The 20316-nt window shown below is 41.4% G+C and overlaps 1 protein-coding gene across 1 annotated transcript; it reads left to right on the forward strand.

Moving 5' to 3' along the window:
• The first annotated feature begins 268 nt into the window (after window positions 1–268).
• Window positions 269–19168, forward strand: fam160a2 (family with sequence similarity 160 member A2). The gene is made up of 12 exons (XM_034574272.1): window positions 269–649; window positions 4040–4514; window positions 6401–6805; window positions 7220–7450; window positions 9721–9966; window positions 10172–10339; window positions 11154–11233; window positions 11347–11516; window positions 12245–13642; window positions 14136–14314; window positions 14880–15042; window positions 15491–19168. The coding sequence occupies exons 2-12, from the start codon at window positions 4386–4388 to the stop codon at window positions 15793–15795; spliced, it is 3474 nt and encodes a 1157-aa protein (XP_034430163.1). The 5' UTR covers window positions 269–649; window positions 4040–4385; the 3' UTR covers window positions 15796–19168.
• Window positions 19169–20316: the final 1148 nt, after the last annotated feature.

Consider the following 20316-nt stretch of genomic DNA (forward strand, 5'->3'; position numbering starts at 1 on the left):
AAATTTTGGTATTTAGCAAATCTGACAGTATATTATACTGCAAATTCCAGTATAATATACATGTTTTCTGCTAAATAAGTAATGGAACCTGTTTACTTTTTGTAATAAATGAAAGAGAAATGTGCCCAAATATTGTTTTGCTCGTTGCTTGAAGTGACTGTTTGGTAAAAATTGACAAATACAACCCACGGATCTTAAAGGTGCCCCTAATAATAGAAGGAGTCCGTTGTGGAAGTGGGTCACGGTGTTTAGCGGCTCACCTCCGGCTCCTGACGCCGCTCGCACAGCTCCGTGGAGCCGCGGTGTGGAGGCGTGTGTCGGGGCCGTGTAGGCGGAGTCAAAGCAAGATGGCTGCGGGAGAGAGGAGAGTGTCTGAGGAATCATCTGATGGGATGTTTATCTGTCGCTAACAGGATGCACGGCAGCCCGAGAGGAGCAGTGGTTCATTCGTCAGCTGCCCCGGCTCAGTGCGGTCGAACCCAGCGGTTGTCCCCGGGTCCTTGTGTCGCTGCTCGCCCCTTCACTGCTCTGACATTGTGGAATTCATTAGCAGCTAGCCGCTAGCCCCCGAGCAGCGCTAACTCGCTAGCAGGCAGCTAGCAGGTTTCTGTGGACACCTCGTAACGACAGACAGATACAAACAACCAAGGTGAGTGACTCCTGCGCCAACCAGCGTTAGACGCCTCCAGCTGGATGCACAGACATGGCTGACGTCCCAGAGTCGGCTAATCATCTGTGTAGTATCCACCACTAGCCTGCTACATCATCTCGCCATTGAAATGCATTGATTGTTGTTTCCAGGCGTAGTCCAACGTAAGCGGCTAATATGAGATCCAGTGCAGGGCGATGACTGAGGGATCACATGTGAAGAGCTAACGTTCCCGACACGGTGTCAACAAACTGGGAAGGTTTTAAAGGAAGGTCGTGTTGTTTGATGGCTGCACAGCTCGTTGCTAACTGTCTGTCAGACTGGGGGGGGGGGGGGGCACATGAGCCACAACACCGCAGTGACTGATGACTGTCTCCGGCCTGATGCTGTGTGTGTGGACGCCGGAGTCTTTAAATAAGTGGATATTGTTTGTCCTGGAGCTCACAGGAAGTTATATTCAATATCTTCACATGTGTCAGAAGCAGTTAACACAGACATTTAAATACACTCACATAGAGAAGATCCGTTTGTTTTGATCAACAGCAAATGTCTAAAAGAGTACTGAAAGAGACTATAATGATAAATATTATTTGTATGGCACCTTTCATGCAAGACATGCAGCTCAAAATGCTTGATATATAATGTAAATAAACATAAAAACATTTAAAAATGTAATTCAAATAAGAAGAGAGCATATTTAAGGAGACATTAGAACACGTTAAAATGACATTTGAAAGAATCGGAAACAAAAAAGAAAATAAATTGAAATGCATAAAGACAAAAAAAGCCAAGGAGGGTATTTATTTATATTTTTTAGGGGTAGAATATCTCTTCTTTCAGGCAGTCCTGGTAAAGATAGACAATATTAAAGTAAAAAGGTTTCAAATACCAAGGAACATACTTAGAGACACGTGTTTTCATTGTGTGTTTGTTTGTCAGCAGGGTTACTTAAACAACTAGGTGGATTGATCTGACTTTTTTTCCCACTTTCCTTATCTACTGTAGGTTTATCACAAATATAAAATCAAGTTTATCAGACCACCTCCTTTTTCTTCTGTTTTATACAAACTCAACAACTATGTGGGGGTTAGGTATTTTCACAGATCACCAAAAACTTAAAATGATGGAAAGCATTAAATGCTTGTTCAGACTGTGCAGCAGTGTTTCCACTATAATAGTACAGTCTCAGGCTGACGAGAATCCCTGCCAGACCAAGAAACAAGTAAATATGACACCAATGAAATAATGAGTTTCGAAATTTCCATAACATGATGGAATCTTTCTCCAAAACATCTTAAAAAGAGAACATTTGCACAGCTAAAAGTTTTCCCAAAAAAAGGAAGATAAAGTAGAGCAATGATTCAAGCTCAGGTCACACAGCTAAAAGGTTTTTGCAAAAGAACATGTCTGAGAGTGAAAGTTTTTGGTTGCTCATTCTACATTTCTGAGAGTTTCACGATTTTCTGCTTTATGCTCCTCGTGATTTTTTTGTAGGTACTACTGGGCCTGAAAAAAATTTAAAGGGGGAACACTGCTCAAGTATTTTTTTCACTTATTCTTTGATCGCATGTTTCCAGATTCAATTGGACTGCAGGTTAACTTTCTGTTCGCCTCAGTCAGTCTCACAGCCTCGACAGATGAACTGATGTTGAACAGATATTGAACCTGAGTGCAAAAATAACATGTTTCTGTTGAGTATGACATGGTTTTTGAACGTCTCCCATGTAGGTCTTGTTTGGATGATGTATGGTTAACCTCCTCAGAAAACAAAGTTGTAAATTATTTTCTTAAGCGACGACAACCTTTGAACGCGAGGTGAGAAACATATTGTCAATGTGAACGAGTGACGGAGGTAGTTTTTAGTACAAGAGGTTGATTAAACACTGTGTTTAACGACCACTTTTATCAAGGTGATTTTAAAATGCGTGAAGAAGCAAGTTTCAGTGCTGTGGTTCACAGCAGGTTTAAAGCTGATCTGGGACATAGATGTGATCAATGTGGTTCAACTGTGAAAAAAACACGGCAGATGTAGACATTTGATGGTGAAAGTTAGCAGAGACTTTAGAGCTGTGCTGCCTGTTTTAACTCCTGTGCACACCTGGACATCTGCGACAGAAAGCAGGTGTGGTTTTCAGTTTGTGCACGTTGCAGGAAATCACAAAAACTTTTGGACAAACTTTCCGCGTGTCTGAACTTCAGAGACAGCATTTCTTGGCCTGTAGACTTTGTGCTATGAGATTTTACAGCCTGAGCAAGCTGTGTTTTGATCACTAACCTTTGACAAACTCAGAGGCAGCCTTCCCTGGAGTGGAATGTGTTGTTGAACTTTGAACTTATTTTATGGCTGTTTTAATGAGGCTGTGTGTGAACTGAAATAAAGCCCATTTTGAATATCCATATGTGGGACAGCTCTTATTACTGGCTGATATGTGTTTAAGTTAATCAAATGTATGAAACATTGGTTGTATTTTCAGTGAAATTTATTTGAAGGCTCATTCTGATATATCTGTTTTTACTCTTTGTTGGTTAAGATTCATTTAGTGCTTTGAAAGACTGAATCTTCTCTGAATAATGAATAAATAATAAATCTTTTTACCTTTGACTCACCCAATGTCAGGCCGTGAATCACTTTGATAGTGTTGTTTGTCCTACAGCTGCTGTATAAGAAATCCAGTGAAGAAAAGCACTTATTGATTTTGGGAAGTCGGACCAGAGGTGATCAAATGTGTTACTCCTGTCTCATGACTTCGGTCCACATGATGCAGTCATAATAATAACAAGTACATGAGGAATGTAACCTTAAAGGACCAGTGTGTAGGATTTTAAAATTGGAAGAAATGTAATAGAATATTAATTATCATGTTTTGATGAGTTATATGAGTTTATAATGACCTAAACTAAGGATCATTGTGTTGTGTTAGCTTGAAATGAGCCATACATATCTACATAGATGATTTTCTCCACATGTTGCACTGTGATGTTTCTACAGTAGTCCACAAGGAACAGTTTATGTTTTCCTAATTGCAAGAAGGGGAGGGTTTTTTATTGGTTGCAATCTGCTACAATACTAACACATTTATTTATTTCCACTTTTATTGTGGTGCTGACCCTGATGCTTTTAAATATTCTATATATATATAAATGTATAAGATCTCTTTCACACTTTTGCTTATTAGTAGAAATGTTAACTGTAAGAAATAATGGATTCATATTTTTTTTCCATTCATGTGCTGAATTGTCTTGTTTTTGTTTAGAGCCTGACCGATATGGTGATTTGGGGGCCAATGCTTATAATGATTTAAAATGTAATCTTTTTTTTATAGAAGGCTCGGAATGGTTGGGAAATATAAAGTTTGCATGTTGATGTTTTTGTTTTGTTTGTCTAAACAGAGTGCCCGTCCTGACCGGCTATGGAGTGGTGTTGGCTTCAGACTGGATGACAGGGTCTACAGGGAGGACAGGGTCACACAGTTTCTAAAGCAGCAGCGGGCTTCTCTTGGACGTACACTGACTGGCAGTGACAGCCCATACAGTCGACCTCCTTTGCCGCCTTCTCTCTGGAAACACTTTTCCTCCCCTTCATCCCCCACCTCCCCTCCCCTTCTTATTCTCCCTCCTCGGTCATCTTTTCCCTTTCCTCCCTCCTAATTTCTGTTATACTTTGACCGTTTACTCAACCCCCTTCCTTCTTCTTTGAGTTCGTGTGACTTTTGACCTGCTGCCCACTGGCTCCATTATGAGCTGGCTGAGCAGGTTGAACCCGCGGGGCTCTGGGAGTCGGTCTGGCCGGAGCGCCGCCCCCTCCAGCCCCTGCACCGCAGACCCAGAGACCTGCCTCATGGTGTTTGAGAACCACTGGAGACAGGTGAGCTGGAGACCTAAATATTAGTGTTGCTGAAAAACATTTTATTGGCTAACTTTCTATCTGAGATGTGAAGGAAGCATATCTGTTGTGTTTTGCTTTGCCATAAAGCGTATACGACAACCACACAGGCCATCAGAAAAAGTCCCAAATTGTACAATATTATGTAAACCACTCTACACAGTAGACCGTGGTTTGAAACTAGAATGGCACTCAGTAGAGCACATACCTGTGTCAAGGCCTTACTATCAAGCCAGTTGCACACACTCATAGATATCAGTCCCCTCAATTAACTGATTTTTAATCAATTATTTTATTACCAAATTATATTAAGAAATTGGTGGAGATTTAAAAAAAAACACAAAAAAAACACCCTATCTTGCAATATTAGAGAAAGTAAATAAGTACATCTTGGATCCGCCCCTTTGTCCGGATTTAAACCCAAATGTAATGTTTTTTTCTTAGAACATCTCCCTTCCTTCCACCAAGTTTTCACAATGCTACTGACAAACAAACAGACAGGAGTAAAAACGATGACAATTAGGACTCTTGATCATTATGTCTACAGTGGATGTGACACAGCTCAAAGTTTACATGGGGTAGAGATCAGTTAGAATTTGAATGCTCCTTCAGTGAATGATTATCTGTCAAGACACCAAGTGAAGAACTACTACAGACACATTCAGCTGGTCTACTTTAACAGTGGGACTGACTCATGTCCAATCACTGACTGAAGGTTTATAGGTTACTGAGCCTTGGCACTGTGTGACTGGTCAGTTTGCTCTGAGACAATAAAAGATGTGTGACGGATTCTTATAAGTCTGTAGTGGGTGGATCTTGTTATGTGGAAGCTTTGGAACTGTACAGTTTTGGGCCGGATGCTGTATTTTGGCTGGATTCTGACTAATTGTTCATGGAGAAGTTTGTTATAAAAGAAGCTGATAATAACTGATAATAGCCTTAACAAGATGATAAATTACCTCTGCATGTCTGTGCCAGATTCCTAGCACTGTACATAACATGCAGGAGTTAAGAGGAGGGAAGCTGGAGCAATAGCATTTTTTTGAAAAGTGTTAAGGTCTGTGTCTTGATTATTAGATTGAATAAATGATGTTCTTAATTTTCAGCTTGTATGTTAACCATACACGTCAAGCTGCTAAAACCCAAAGAAGAGCATCTCTTATCTTCACAGGCTGTTGGCAGATCTGCAGATTCATCGTGCTGACATAGCGCCGCTTGTTATGTGCTGATAACACCCTGGCTTCTCTATTTGTTCAGTTTTTACACACTTATTACACAACTTTGTCTCATTCTATCTTGAAAAAATATCTTGCAGTGTCACTGATCTGTCAACGCCTTTTATAATTCAGTGAATAACATAAAAATAATTCTGTAAATACATTCTGTCTTGTCATGGCAGGAACGGCACACTTGTTACTAATGCCATAATGGAGGCTATGTTTTTTTAATCTTTATTTAATCGGCCAGTCTCATTGAGTTTTCTTTAAGTGCCCCAGTGTTAAGTGTTGGCTGTTTCCTGAATCATTCCCTTGTTCTCTCATTCACCACTCCCCATATTGATTTTGGACACAGCCACTATGGGAGTGAGCCTCAGACAATGCCAGGACCTTGACAAGACCTGCCAAATGACATTCAGCCACTCTTAAGTGTATTTAATCATATGCTTTACCTACTGTGACATCAACATGTCTGCTATGATGAAACAAGGTTTCATTACCCCACTTAATCCAAAAAAAAATGTATTTAACCCAGTCGAAATATAATTAAGTGTTCGTCAGAAGCCACACTTGTTATTTTTTAACTCCTCATCAGAAGACAGTGATGTTAAGAGTTAAACATTACACTAAAAACACTTGTCCTCTACTCAGGTCTCTTGGGTGCTGGAGCAGCACGAGCCTTCATCATCCAGCGACGACCTGACAGCAGTGAGGAATCACACAGACCAGATGTTGTGTCTGCTGGCAGAGGAGAGGCCTGCTGAGAGCGCAGAGGGCGGCCCCAGTGTGCCACCCATGGGCCCCATACTGGAGCTGGTGGTCACTGAGAATATTCTGGAGTGCCTGGTTCAGTGGCACCTCCGCCGCGGCTTGGATCCCGACAGCCAGGGGGCGCTGCTCAAGCTCTTTGAGATGCTCATCGGCCAGTCCCAGCAGCCTCTGCTACAGCACACAGCCGTTCTCCACCCCTTGCTGAGGCTGATGGGAGCTTGTGCTGACCCAGATCTTGGTTGTCCTCCAGTGCTGGAGAACAGCCTGGTACTTCTGCTCAACCAGGTAAACTCACCACCAGTTAACATCAAGCTCTATCTCAATTTAGGGGCCGCTTCCTTCGTCGGCTGCATTCGTAGACCAATTGTGTCACGGCGGCGTGAATAGACCAGTCACGTTGAACAGTCTTTCATGGAGGTAATGGTGGCAAAAAGCGAGGCGAAAACGTCAGGAGAATTTATGCAGTCGGCTGCATAGACCTGCTCCTCTGCAGGATGCTGCCGGTGAATTGAGACACAGCTACAGTCTTAACCTGCTTTCAGAAATGCACTGAACTCTGGGGAATTTCCGGAGAGGCTGTTTGCCTAACTTATATCAGTCTGACTAAGATCGATAAGTCCCATATTTTTCATCTGGATATTATTTTTCATATGTCATATTGTATTATTTTTTTACTGCAACTCAATTAAACCTCACCAGGTGTGCGTGACCATGGCCCGGCAACCAGTGGTTCTAGAGATGTTGTTCCGTGCAGCACCAGCCCAGCAGGGCTCCACCAACCTGCTGATCTTCTCCCTCCTCGTGCCATTCATCCACCGCGACGGAGCGATCGGACAGCAGGCCAGAGACGCGCTGTTGCTGGTCATGGCGGCTTCTGCCAGCCACGAGGCCGTGGCGCGCTACATCGCAGAGAACTCCTATTTCTGCCCGGTAAGCGATAAGCTCAAATCTCATATGTTTCGTGACTTTTCTTTGCCAAAAAGCTGCTACATTTTTTTATTTCCCGAAATGTGCGTGATTTTATTGTTTTCCCTTGTTATGGCCGCACATGTGTGTACTATCATCACAATTTGAGATGATAGTAAGTACAGTAATTATGATAATAGGATCATTGTCCAGATGAGTGTTGACACAAATTTAGAAGAGATGCATTTATTGGTAATTACAGTATTTCATTTTGTCATCAATATTGTGGGATTGTTTTGGTGATAATTATTCAGATTGATGTATATCTCAGCCCCAGTGAGTTTTAGGGAGTTTCATCAATTGTTCATTTGGAGATTTTCAGCTGAAAATGGTTGCTGTTTTGAGTCTGGTGCATGTTTATTTGAATTGTGTGTTTTTGTTGTTTTGGTCTTATTCTTTCTTTCCACCAGTACACACTGGTAGAGCCAAACAGCCTGTTGGGTGGAAATCATACTTGAATCAAAAGCCTTAGAAAGCTACTGAGGTAGAATTGTTTTACTCATATTCAAGTATCAATTAATTATCTTGCTCACAACTCAAAAGACCAACAAATCTTTTCTGTTGGGTTTAAAACGTCCTCAGTTACTGTCAAGTTTTCAATTTCCATCCAAAAGATAATTCCCTGTGTTTTTCAAAAGGAAATATTTGTAAATCTCCTGCTTTTTTTCCCCTTTGATGCTCTGATGGTTTTATCCCACTTGTGCATCAACCAATTTAAGTACTTAGCAATATTCTGAAATAACATGCTCTATTATTTATGGTTGATTTTGACAGAAAAGAGCTATGATATGCACATGACTACAACCTGCTCTTTAATGATGCGATAGCTGAGGACAGCTTATAATGTGGGTCTCTGGCTTCTTTTCAACACTGCTTTTAAGAAAAGTGTGTGTGTGTGTGTGTGTGTGTGTGTGTGTGTGTGTGTGTGTGTGTGTGTGTGTGTGTGTGTGTGTGTGTGTGTGTGTGTGTGTGTGTGTGTGTGTGTGTGTGTGTGTGTGTGTGTGTGTGTGTGTGTGTGTGTGTGTTTTCCCCTTTCTGATGCATCAGTGATGCTGTGTGATAATGGAAGAGGAAGTAGATGACTTTGCATTTTGACAAACCATCCATCCTTATCTGTGTCTATCAGCTCTGTCTCAGCTCAGAGTTCTTCCTGTGAACGTCTTAAAAAATAACCACCACAGTCAACATCACACATTTACAATCTATAAGATAAACACATTTAAAATGCATTTAAAACCCACTGTATCACCCAGACGCTGCTGATTAACACAAATTAATAATGTCTAAACTTCCTGAAGGAAAACAAAAATCATTTAAAATTGAAGATTGGATGACGTTTTTTGGTGATTACATTTTTTCTTCTAAAACGCAAAAACACTCTTTATTTAATGTATATTTGTGAAGTGTAAATAAGTGAGCGGAGTTTATAAAGGGAGATCAGTGAGCCATGTTGATCTTTGTTGTTGTAGTTTCCCACAGCTGCCATTAGATGTCATATTTTACTCATTGCACTTTAAACTGTGTATTTACTGAGCAGGGTTGCACCACTGTTAACCAATGAACTTCACTCTGATTGTGACTCTGTGCGAGATGAAGGTGTGTGTGCATCTTGATGTCACGACCATCGTTCTAAATCCCGCCAAAATCCGCTTTGTCCCACCATAGTTTCATAATGACCCCAATTATTTTTTTACACTTCTTATACTAAAATAAAAGAGCTAAAACTTTGTGTTTTGCAATGTTGCTGACTCTCCTATTCTCTCTCTCACACCAACCCATTTGACCCGCGTGTCAAAGTCGGACTGACCATCAAAGGGTTTCCACGGGTAGTGAAACAGCCCAAGTCTAAAGCTCAGTGTGAATTTCAGGCCTTAAAAAGTCTTAAATATGTCAAAATATTCTATATTAGGTCTTAAATATGTTTTTGTTTCTTTCTCAACCCTACAAATAGCAGCACGCTGTAATAAAACTACAAACATGACCAAGATGGAACTGACTCTAAACACCTCGGTCATAATTTATCTCAGTACATAGTACAAGTAATTCTAGGACTCGGATATTCATTCATATCTGTCGTACTTGACATAGATCTTAACTTAATTCCTCATGTTCTTAAAAATTGTGATTATATAACTTATATAAGTTATTGTGCTCATATATCACACACATATTCTGCACCACTGTGGCTATTGAGAATAACCAGTCCCATCTAATGCCTCTCTGTCTCTCTTCAGGTGTTAGCAACGGGCCTAAGCGCTCTCTACTCCTCTCTGCCCAGAAAAATTGAGGTTCGGGGAGACGACTGGCACGCCCTGCGGCGGGAGGACTGGATCGGTGTGTCGTCACTCGTGCTGTTCATGAACTCGCTGGAGTTCTGCAACGCGGTGGTGCAAGTCGCTCACCCCCTGGTCCGCTCCCAGCTCCTGGACTACCTCCACAATGGCTTCCTTGTACCTGTCATGGGCCCCGCCCTTCATAAGGTAGATAATAAGATCACAGTTGCAGACCACTTGTCGGCAGTAGTTTGAAGTATTTTTATGTAAAAAGAAAACTCTTCCCAAGGATTTATGATGCTTTGAGGCACTACAAACTATCTGCATGACTAAATACCACTCAGGGTTTGTGGGAGGATTGTAATAGATTAATCAAATCACAAGCATCTTACGTGAATGTTTTTTTTCCCAGTCGTCGGTGGATGAGATGATTGCCAGCACCGCCTACCTGGACCTATTCCTGCGTAGTGTGACAGAGACTTCCCTCCTCAAAACCTTCCTGCGCTTCATCCTGCTGCATTGCCACGACAACGACACCATCCTGGACACATTGCTCACACGCATCAGCAGCAATTCAAGGGTCTGTATTTATAAACTGTGTGTGTGTGTGTGTGGTGTTGGGTGGGTGGTGAGTGGGCTGTGAACAGAAATTGATTGAAAATGACTGCATCAGAATACCGAGGGATAGAAAATGTCATCAAGTCTGCTGCATCTATTGACTGCCTCGCTGCTCATTGTGTGTATTTTGAAAAGACATCAAGAATGAATTGTGCACATAAATCGTCAGGTTCATACTTTTTGATCCCTCAAAATACACACATTCTGTTCTCTGAGTCAATCATACTGTAGTGTTTCAGAAAAAGAAAAGAAAACTTCATTGGCCATAATTTGCATGATACCATTACCCTGTGGCAATCCGACTGATGAAAGGGACCACACTTACACTTCAAAGTAGTTTTTTATTACTGTAACAAATAAATAATGAATGTATTCTCTGTCAGAGATCCTGCGATGGTCGCTCAGTATTCTGAATATGCTGTAAAGTTATTTGAATGCTCCAAAAACTTGTGAGCTAGCTGTGGAAAAAATAACCAGTACAAGATTGTAACATAGAAAATATAAATAAAAAATATGTTTATTTATCCATTGACTTTTGCATATGGTTTAGGTCATAATTTTAAAAAGGGAACTTAAATTACAGCAGTTGAGAACCAGGTTATTAAAAATACTGTATTTCCTGCTGGTTAAAGTATTACGACATCTTTAAATGTAATACTTTTAAGAACTAAAAGCCTTGCAATTTTCAACTCTGAGGGGATTTTCCTGTCATGTCATATGTAAACTGCCTGAATAATTTCAGTTTTCTAACCATTTTTCTAATGTGTGTGATGCAGCTGTGCATGGTCTCACTGAGCCTCTTCAGGACTCTGCTCTCTCTGCACTGTGAAGACATCATGCTGCAGCTTGTTCTCAGGTACGTTTGCACATCTCAGCATCTCTTCCCTCGGCTCATTTGATATGCAAAACACAGAGTGGGTTGTAAATATTGTTCTGCATACTCAGTGGTTTGTGTGTGTGTGTTCTTAGGTATCTACTGCCCTGTACCCATGTCATGCTGAGTCAGCGTCGGGCCATCAGGGAGACAGACATTTATGGAAAGTCAGCAGACAAGTTCCTGTCGCTGATCCCTGAGTGCTGTCGGCTGGATGCAGCGCCCTCTGCTGAGCGGGACGAGGACAATGCCTTCTGGGGCAAAGGTGCGAAACAAACACCAGTGGAAAGGGAATAACTCACATTGAACAACTGTGGTTGAAAACACGTAGACAACAATTCCGGCTGTGAAAACTCAAAACATAGTCCTTCATATAATTTTCATTTATTTTAGTCTCTTTACTCTTTTTTTGAGATTAACAAAAAAATGGAAAGTTAGTAAACTTGCCTACTGAGCCCTGTAGGTGTCAGGATTAATATTGTAATGTGCAAAATAATATTTTTTTATTATGTATAGAGAAGGTCGTTGTTTACACAAAGGTAGCAGCTGTCTTTTAAGTTTAGCCTTGAAAATGTTGTGTTTAGTGATACTACACTAGGTTTTTCTTCCATTTTTGGATGATATGTACTGTGTACATAACTGTATAAGAATAATCTAGAGGAGCTGCTGTGATTTAATCTTTTTAATCTGCCTGTCAGATCTGACAGCCATTTAACATGTGCTTAAGTGTTTAGAGTATTTGGTAAAGTTATGTTCAGTTCATTTATGTGAACAAATTAAGTATTTAAAGAGTATAAAATATTAATAAAAGGTTTTTATTGTCATGACAACAGCTGAGCTTTGTAGAAATTTCTTGTAATGAATAAAACTTTGGTAAAAGCTCACTAACACTGTACATTGTTAGCCTTGTAAAGTTGGTTTTTATATGAGCTTATCTTACCAGTGACGATAGAAAGTAAACATTTTTTTTTCCTGTATTTTTATATCATACAGTGCTGAACAGTCCAAGTACAGAGTCTCCTGCTCCACCAAGACCCAGCACCCCATCCCGCTTAGCCTTCTTCATCCGCCAGCAGAGCAGTGGAGGAGGATCAGGGGGAGGGGGTCCCTCTACGCCCACCAGCATGGAGCCGCTGCAGTCGGGTCCTGCCAGCTCTCACCCTTTATCCCCGGACAGCCCAATGCACCAGCTGCAGACGTACACAGAGTGTCTGGACTGGGACTCGGGTTACCTGGAGTACCTTAAAGATGCCCGACGAGGCATCGAGCTCTGTTCCTGGGCCTGCCGAGACTGGTCAGCACCCTATGATGGAGAAAACCCCTCCCCAATCACAGCCGCTCCGCCCCCACCACCCCCTACCTCCGCCCCCTCCATGGCCATGTTGCCTGAGCACTTCTCTTTGCAGCAGGGAGGAAGCAGTAACACCCCTCCCGTCCAGCAGAGGGCAGCCATTGTGGCTGCTGCACGCTCTGAGTGGAGCAGTTCGGAGCGAGACAGCGGAGAGTGGGACATTACGATCGGCAAAAACAGCTGCATCAGCCTCACGCCTCGCTCCAAGAAACGCAGCCTGCAGAGGGAGGAGCTGTTGCCGAAACCTGTACCTCCTCTCGTCCCGTCTTCCTCGTCTTCAGCCACCTCTCTAACAAGTTCCCATGCCGCCTTGTCCCCAGCTCCTCACATTCCCACCTCAGCTATCACTGTTAGCTACCAGGCCATGTATAACGGAACAATGGGACAGGGGGACGGATGCTCAGACAGTCGAGATAGAGGTCTGGAGGTAAAGAAAGTGAAGAGAGATTTAGGGGAGCAACAGTATTTGGATGAAAATTCAAATCAAAACGGATCCCTCGTCACACATCCCTCACAAAGCTGCACCAGTCTCCCCCAATCCATTTTTAACAGCAGTGACATCAGTGATGCAAAATCCCTGTGCCCTAACCAGATTCCCTCACAGAGCTCAATTTCCCAACCAACGTCTGACACCAAACTGCTGACCAGCGACACCTCAAACTCGCACAGTGTAACCTCAGATCTTCCAGAAGCCAACCAGACGCAGCAGTCTGTCGAGAGTCTCATCGAGGAACTGCTAGAGCAGGCCCCAGGGGACCCCCAGCTCCCTCCAGACACCAATGGTCAGGGCATCAGCATCGAGGCCTTCACACAGGAACTGAGAGAGCTGGAGGACAGGGTGAAGGAACGCTGCAGAGCAGCCTGTCTGCAGGAGGAAACGAACAGAGAGTCCCTGACAGCTGAGCGGCCGGAGGAGGAACAGCAGCCGTCCTCGGCCCTGGAGGCAAAGCTGATAAGTGACACAAAAGTAGAGGGGAATGTGGTGGGCCTCTATAGTCCTGCCAGACCACTAAACCAGCCGGCCTCACAGCCATACACAGGTGAGACTCACACGGTAGTATGTTTTCCAGGATATTTTTGGATTTGGTTATAGTTTCATTGATTTTAGTTTATCTTAACAGTGTCTACGTTAGTGCTTACAAAATGATGTACTGTATAATCTACCACACTGATCACCAGGCACAAGTGCTGATCCTGTCCAATCGCTGAAGTACTAAATACTTTAACAGGATACAAACCTAATTCGGTCGCTGAAAGGCAAAGTTAGTTTTTCCATTTGTGAAATTATTTTTCAAATTATTTTGTGAAGGATACTGGACAAAATGTTCAGTAACAAGTATATATCTCAGTTTTCCATAAATTCCATAGTTCATATGGGACATGTTAAATTCTAAAGAAGTTGGATTGTCCCCATCTAACCCGGAAAAGCTGTAAAAGCACCACCTCAGCTTTTTCATACTGACTTCAGTCACATGCAGTTTAAATCAATTTCTCCACTTTCATCCAATGATGCATTCATCTTTGCCTCTGCAGGTCCATTTATGGTGGTTCTGTTTGCCAAGCTGGAAAACATGCTCCAAAACTCACTGTATGTCAACATCCTGCTCACGGGCATCGTGGCCCAGCTGGCCTGCTACCCTCAGCCCCTCCTGCGGTCCTTCCTGCTCAACACCAATATGGTCTTCCAGCCCAGTGTCAAGTCACTGATCCAGGTACACTGCACCCTTCAACACCTGGGAAATAAAGGCCAGGATGGCCTATAATGCCCTTGTTTGAACTGCACTGCATTTCATAACCACGTATTCAGTACAAACTGGAGATAATAGTTTCTGTATTTGCTCTTGAAGTGATGACAGTTCTTAGGTTCCTGTTTGTAGGTGTAGTTTTCCTGCCCACATCACTTCTGTGCAAGCTCCAGGCCCACAGTCATATTTGCATAGAGTTTCATCAATATTCTATTCTTAGAAACTGTAAATGGTTGCTTAGTACTGGACTGGACATAGACTGTATATTAAGATGGACGACATGACAGCTCTCAGAAAAGTGAAGCCAAATTATCTCTATTGCCACCTACTGACTGGCTGCAGTATAGATAAAAAACCTTGTCTCCTTCATGTGAGCAGATGGGACATGGACCAAGACTGTTTTCATCTCTGCCTGACTCTGTAAAGTCAGAAATGAGACATTCAGATATAGTCATCAATAAAAAAAAAACTAGACAGCTGTTCAGTAAACATCTGAATAAACTCTGAAGCTTTGTTGCCTGATCCACTTTAGGTTCTCGGTTCTGTGAAGAATCGTATCGAGGCGTTTGCAGCTTCCCATGAGGACTTCCCTGCCATGCTGAAGAAAGCCCAGCAGTACCTCGTGGCCCGAGGCAAAGTGGACTGGACCGACTCGCCTGCAGCCGTTCCCCCCCTGCGGCGCTCGGATTCATTAGGTGAGAATAGAAACCAGGGAGACTGAACTTACGTATACAAACACCCTTTTCACATGTATATTTGTGGCTCAGTTAATTATTAAGGTCTTACAATGTGAGTTGATAAGTTTTTTTTTTGCACATAACTGGAGGTTGGACAGCGGCTTAAACTTCTGGAATCAGGCCCAGTAAGTCCAAGGGTAAAGCCGAACTTTAGGTCAGTTAAAAAATGTTACAATATGTTATAGGTCACTAAAACCAATGTTTATCTACAATATTTAGCAAATAAACAGAATTCGGCGTGTTTCAGTTCAGTGAGTGCAACTATAAAGTCAAGCGATTGATATTTGTTTGTTTCTGAGAACTGCTAAATGGCTTGGACTACAAACAGAAATAAATCCCACCTGTGACCACAGAGGTCGCTGTTGAAAAAGCTACTTAGTGTTGCTTTAATCTGTTGTTTTCCCAGTGAAGAGTCGTAAGCCATCTCTCGGAGACCTGATCCTTCGTCACACCAACAGCCCGACTCGGGCCCGGAATGCCGCTCAGCTGGCCCTGGCACACGTACGGGATGGCAGCCAATCACTGACCAGCGCATTTTTCCGGGGCAGTGGAGGGGCATCAGGCCTGGAGAAGCAAGCCGAGGCACTGCGAGTGAAGAACGCCGTCTACTGTGCCGTCATCTTCTGTGAGTTCCTCAAGGAGCTGGCTGCCCTGGCTCAAGAGCACGCCGTCACCCTGCCCTTCCCCCAGAGCCAGGAGGTGGAGGAATAGATGGTAAACACAGACTCCTCAAATCTAGCTCTTAGCCTCCATTTCCTTTTGTCTAGGCTGTAAAATAAGAGTTGTATAGGATTCACCCATCACCAGAGGACAGACTGGAGCACTGAGACTGTTCAGTCACTGATGAGGTCGTCTGCAATGTCACAGAGGAAAACAGTGGCAAATTTTGTACCAAAATCATTATAGGAAGCCTATAGGACTAGAAGTACTGTCCTCATCTGTAAACGAATGATAGTGTGCATATCATGTATTATATTTACATTCTATACACACAAAAGTCTCTTGAGATTTGGGAGCTTGTACATACACATACCATGTCATGGTATAAAAGCCTCCGATAAAGAAATAGGTGCACATACTGGTGCTAGTCAGTGCTCTATATTTTAAGATGAAAGGTGCTTTCAGGCGGCACAGAGGAGACGAGGGTTTTATCCTCAACAAAATTATAACAAACACCAAAAAACTGAAAACGTTGAAAGTGTGAGCTAGACGATGAAATACAAAGTGATCCACTCAGCTTCTCCGCCTCCATCAAGGACAGGCCAATAGAGAACAATCGCAGAAGACAAAGTAACATTGAAGAAGAACCTCAAGTGTCCATTTTGTTTCTAAAAGGCTCCACTGCTGCAAAGACTCAATGAACGAGATGAGAACTGGAAGAGGTGAGGCGAGAGTGCCACCTTCTTTCCTGTGAATCAGCACGACCATCACAAATGTACTGGAAATTCTTTTTTTTACATTTTGTTTGAAATGTGTTTTTTTCGTTTTACATTTGCACCATTTTCTAGACATATCAGCAACATGTGGGAGCAGGTGTGACTGTGTTTGTGAGTTTGTTTTTAAAAGTGACTCCATTTTTCCGAAAGGTGGCGTTGAGTCATCAGGCCGTCGCTAAGCCATTCACCTGTTGCCATAAACAAAGTCAGCGGGATTGAAGAGGCAGCGCAGCCTCACAGTTCATACCTTTTTAATGTGTCATTTAGTCTTTTCAAAAGACCTTAGAGTCGGGGAGAAAAAGGCGAGAAGGGAAGGATTTAGTTTTTTTTCCTTGATGATTTCCATTTACTTTGAACTGACAGGAAAAGGTCCTACTGAGGCATTCATGGCTTTTCTTTAAACAGATCTTTTGTCTGAGCGAAGAATTAGGCTCCATAAGAAGCGATTTTTCATGTCCTTTTTCAGGTTGAGGTTTTAATCTGCTTCAAAATGTTTTGTCTCTTCGGATGAGACAGGGCCAAACTGAACATACAAGCGTTCATCTTGAAATATAACATGCTGCTATTTTTCTTTTTTTAAACACTCACACCCAGTTTGGTTTGAATTATACTTTCACTTCATCTCATTGTTAGGTACCAAGTATTAAATGTGTGTAGAGGATGTGGAGGAGTCAGTGCCTGTGATGTGAGCGGCTTTTTTAATTTATTATCTTGTGTCAGAGATTGAATGAAGTTGCAGTCAAAGTGTTAAAAGATTTTGCCAAGTTAAAATATCCTCTTTCAACGTTGAGGCTCGGAAAATGTTGCGTGTGGGGACTTTTGTAAGAGACGGTGATTCTTCATTTTTACAGGTCTGTAATTTTTCTAGAAGATTATCAGGAAAATAACCTGTGAAATGAAGCACGACACCGGTGTGAGTGCATTGTTGAATCCAACTGCCCATGGCCCAGCTTTTTGTGAAGTAACTTGTTTTTTTGCACATACTCGCCATCCTCTCTCAACTTTCAGCAGCGGAGAAACTGCCTGCAAAGTCTTAATCTCTGAAACTGATTACCACATCATTTTTTCACAGATGTCCTCTTTCTCAACAAGTCGAAGCCGCCTCGACTTGTCAAAGCCATAGCCGTGATCTTCCTGTTTGTACATGTAGTTCTTCATCACTTTTCTACACAATTTCTAGACACATTTTGTAACCCCCCACGTTTATTTCCATACATACCATTAGTTAGGAGTCTCTGCATGCCCGTTAAGATCAGGTTTATGATTAAATAATGGATTAAATAGCGTAGGGTAAGTTTTCTTTGGTTTGTGCAATAGTGCCGAGCTTACTTTAGCCTCCATGCAGTAGGTTTTTTTGTGGTTTTAGTGAGTCATCCGGGTGCCTGCAGAGATCAACAGCGATGAACATGTTTCACACTGAATGTTTGCTCTATAATCAAATTCGTAGAGAAATCGCTTCTGTATTTTACCCGCTGCCTTCTGTCCTTCCATCTGTTCACCTAGTCTGTTGTTCATCCATGTGTTCAGAACAAGATTCATTTCCCCCTCGTTCCGGGGAAAGAAAGGCCAGAAGGTGGCGCAGTTAACAAAGTTCCCCTACTTTTACCCTCAAGATTTGTGTTTTCATTTCACTAACTTACTAAGAGTTCTGTTAAAGTTCGGGCATATTTTAAGCATCTTGGTAAATGTCGCTCAGTCACCCTGTAAGTGGTTAGAGTCAGTTTTATGTTACTCATACACATATGTAGACACCAAGAACAATTTATGTGACAACATTGGAATCTCCCTGTGTCTTTAAAACCAATCGCAGACAGTTTCTTGGGACCTGGTCTTAAAAGTTATTCATGAAGCACTATTTATACGTTGAAAAGCTGCACCTAGTAGAGTGTTGATCTCTGCCAAGGCCCAACAGTCCCCTTATGAAACACTTAAATCAGCTGGATCTGAATTTTTTTTGGGGACCCTAAACACTCTATCCGGCAATGTTAAAGAAAGTGCCCCTTTGTCCAGATCTGTGACAAAATTAAATGGGTTCCTTTTTGACCCATGTCCCATCCCTTCAAATAGTTTCGTGGAAATCCATTTAGTAGTTTCTTGTAAAATTCTGTTCACAAAATAACAAGCAAGTAAAAATCCAGATTTATTCTTAAAAAGGTGATTTTATTTTTCCCAGATGAAGCTTGGACAGGGAAACGTTTTTTGCTCAGTGACCCTGAGTTTCAGATGTTCAGTGGTCGGCATTGATCCTTTGTGAAAGAAAATCCTTCAGATTTTAGCCCATTCCCATGTCTACACTTTCCACAGTCATTTTTCACTTTGAACTCTTTGTATTTATTTATTTTTGATCATTCTCTAGTTTTTCATTATAAAAAATACTAAAGACATAGTTGTGACAATGTTTGTAATGGGGTGTTTTTTCTAAAGGGGATTATTTCTACCTGGGATTTGTCAGATGAAAGCAGAGCGTAATATAGAAAATCAAAATTCACACAGTGAAATAACTAACTGACACTGTTTTAAATTTGCATTTGACAAAGGGATTTAGATTTTTTTTTTTTAAAGCAGCGACTATCGCAGCTGGACGCTGAAGCCAAAGCAGACATTTCTAACTGCTGTTCTTCTAATGGCCACAAGAAAACAAAAATCTTATTGTCATGAAGTGACAGAGAAAACCAAACTAGTGATGAACTCAATTAAAAAGTTAAATATAATATATAGCCTGTGTACCACAACATGTTAGGGCCTCAAAATGTGTAGAGTCATATTTTTGAACACAATGATTTGATAAACAGGTCGTCTCAGTCAGTTGCTGTTTATCGAAGACCGAAACTGCCAAAATAAAAAATAAATAAAATAAACAAATGACGAATGATTAATAATATTTGAATTAATAAATGTAGAAACATTTATAAATTAATTAAGAAGTGAAGAAATGCATAAATAAATAAAGGCATAAACATAAATAGCCTTTTTCTTTGGAAGCCTATTGAATTCACTTGAGAGAAAAAATCTGCTGTTTTTCTGAATTAACGAGATAGTTAAATCATTAATTAGCTTCAGTATTTGTTATCACCCAACTGTATTCATTTTTTTCATTTATTTTTGTATTTTACTTTTTTATCTGCATATAGGAAATATATTTATTTAAAATTTTGGCAGTTTAGATCTTCCACAGTAGTTTCCTTGTTTCCTCACCTGACCTAAACTCAAGACTCCAAATTATCTGCTTGATAAAACTGTTGATTAAAAAGAAAAAATGTATTTCATCATGTTTTGACTGTAAACTGACCAAGAGGGTGCAGAGTGTTAACCCAAAGCTACGCTTCAAAAAAATTGTCATGTCCGTTTTTTCCCGCTGTCTTCAGACAGATTTACTTGAACATTACAAATTTTCACTCAAAAATGTATTCTGTCAGATGAATATTAATTGTTGTTTTTTTTGTTGCTTTTCAATTCAGAGCATTTTAATTTTGAGTTTCTGTGTTGTGTTTATTGAAGGGTACATGGAAACACACTGCAAACATAAAACCAAAGTGTAAAACTGTCCCTTACTTTAATTTTGTTTCAGGGTGTGTTGTGATTGGCTGTTCTATTTAACAACGCAACACAAAATATAAAAGTAAAAACAACAGCAACACAACTTAAAAGCAGCTTAGCTTCATGTAGCAAAGCTGTGAGGCCCTTTAACTTCAAACGCACATATCATTCAGTTCAGCAACTCCCTTTTTCACTTCAACTAGAATCTGTTCTCACTCCTGTTCTCTTAGTGTCAGAAACACTTTGTGCCATGTTTTTA

This window comes from Hippoglossus hippoglossus, chromosome 21 (genome assembly GCF_009819705.1).
Source record: "Hippoglossus hippoglossus isolate fHipHip1 chromosome 21, fHipHip1.pri, whole genome shotgun sequence".
NCBI lineage: Eukaryota > Metazoa > Chordata > Actinopteri > Pleuronectiformes > Pleuronectidae > Hippoglossus > Hippoglossus hippoglossus.

Coding starts and splice junctions, on each gene's coding strand:
- fam160a2 (XM_034574272.1), top strand. CDS start 4,386: ATGAGCTGGCTGAGCAGGTTGAACCCGCGGGGCTCTGGGAGTCGGTCT. Junction 11,517..12,244: donor CAATGCCTTCTGGGGCAAAG/GTGCGAAACAAA, acceptor TATATCATACAG/TGCTGAACAGTCCAAGTACA. Junction 14,315..14,879: donor GTGTCAAGTCACTGATCCAG/GTACACTGCACC, acceptor GATCCACTTTAG/GTTCTCGGTTCTGTGAAGAA.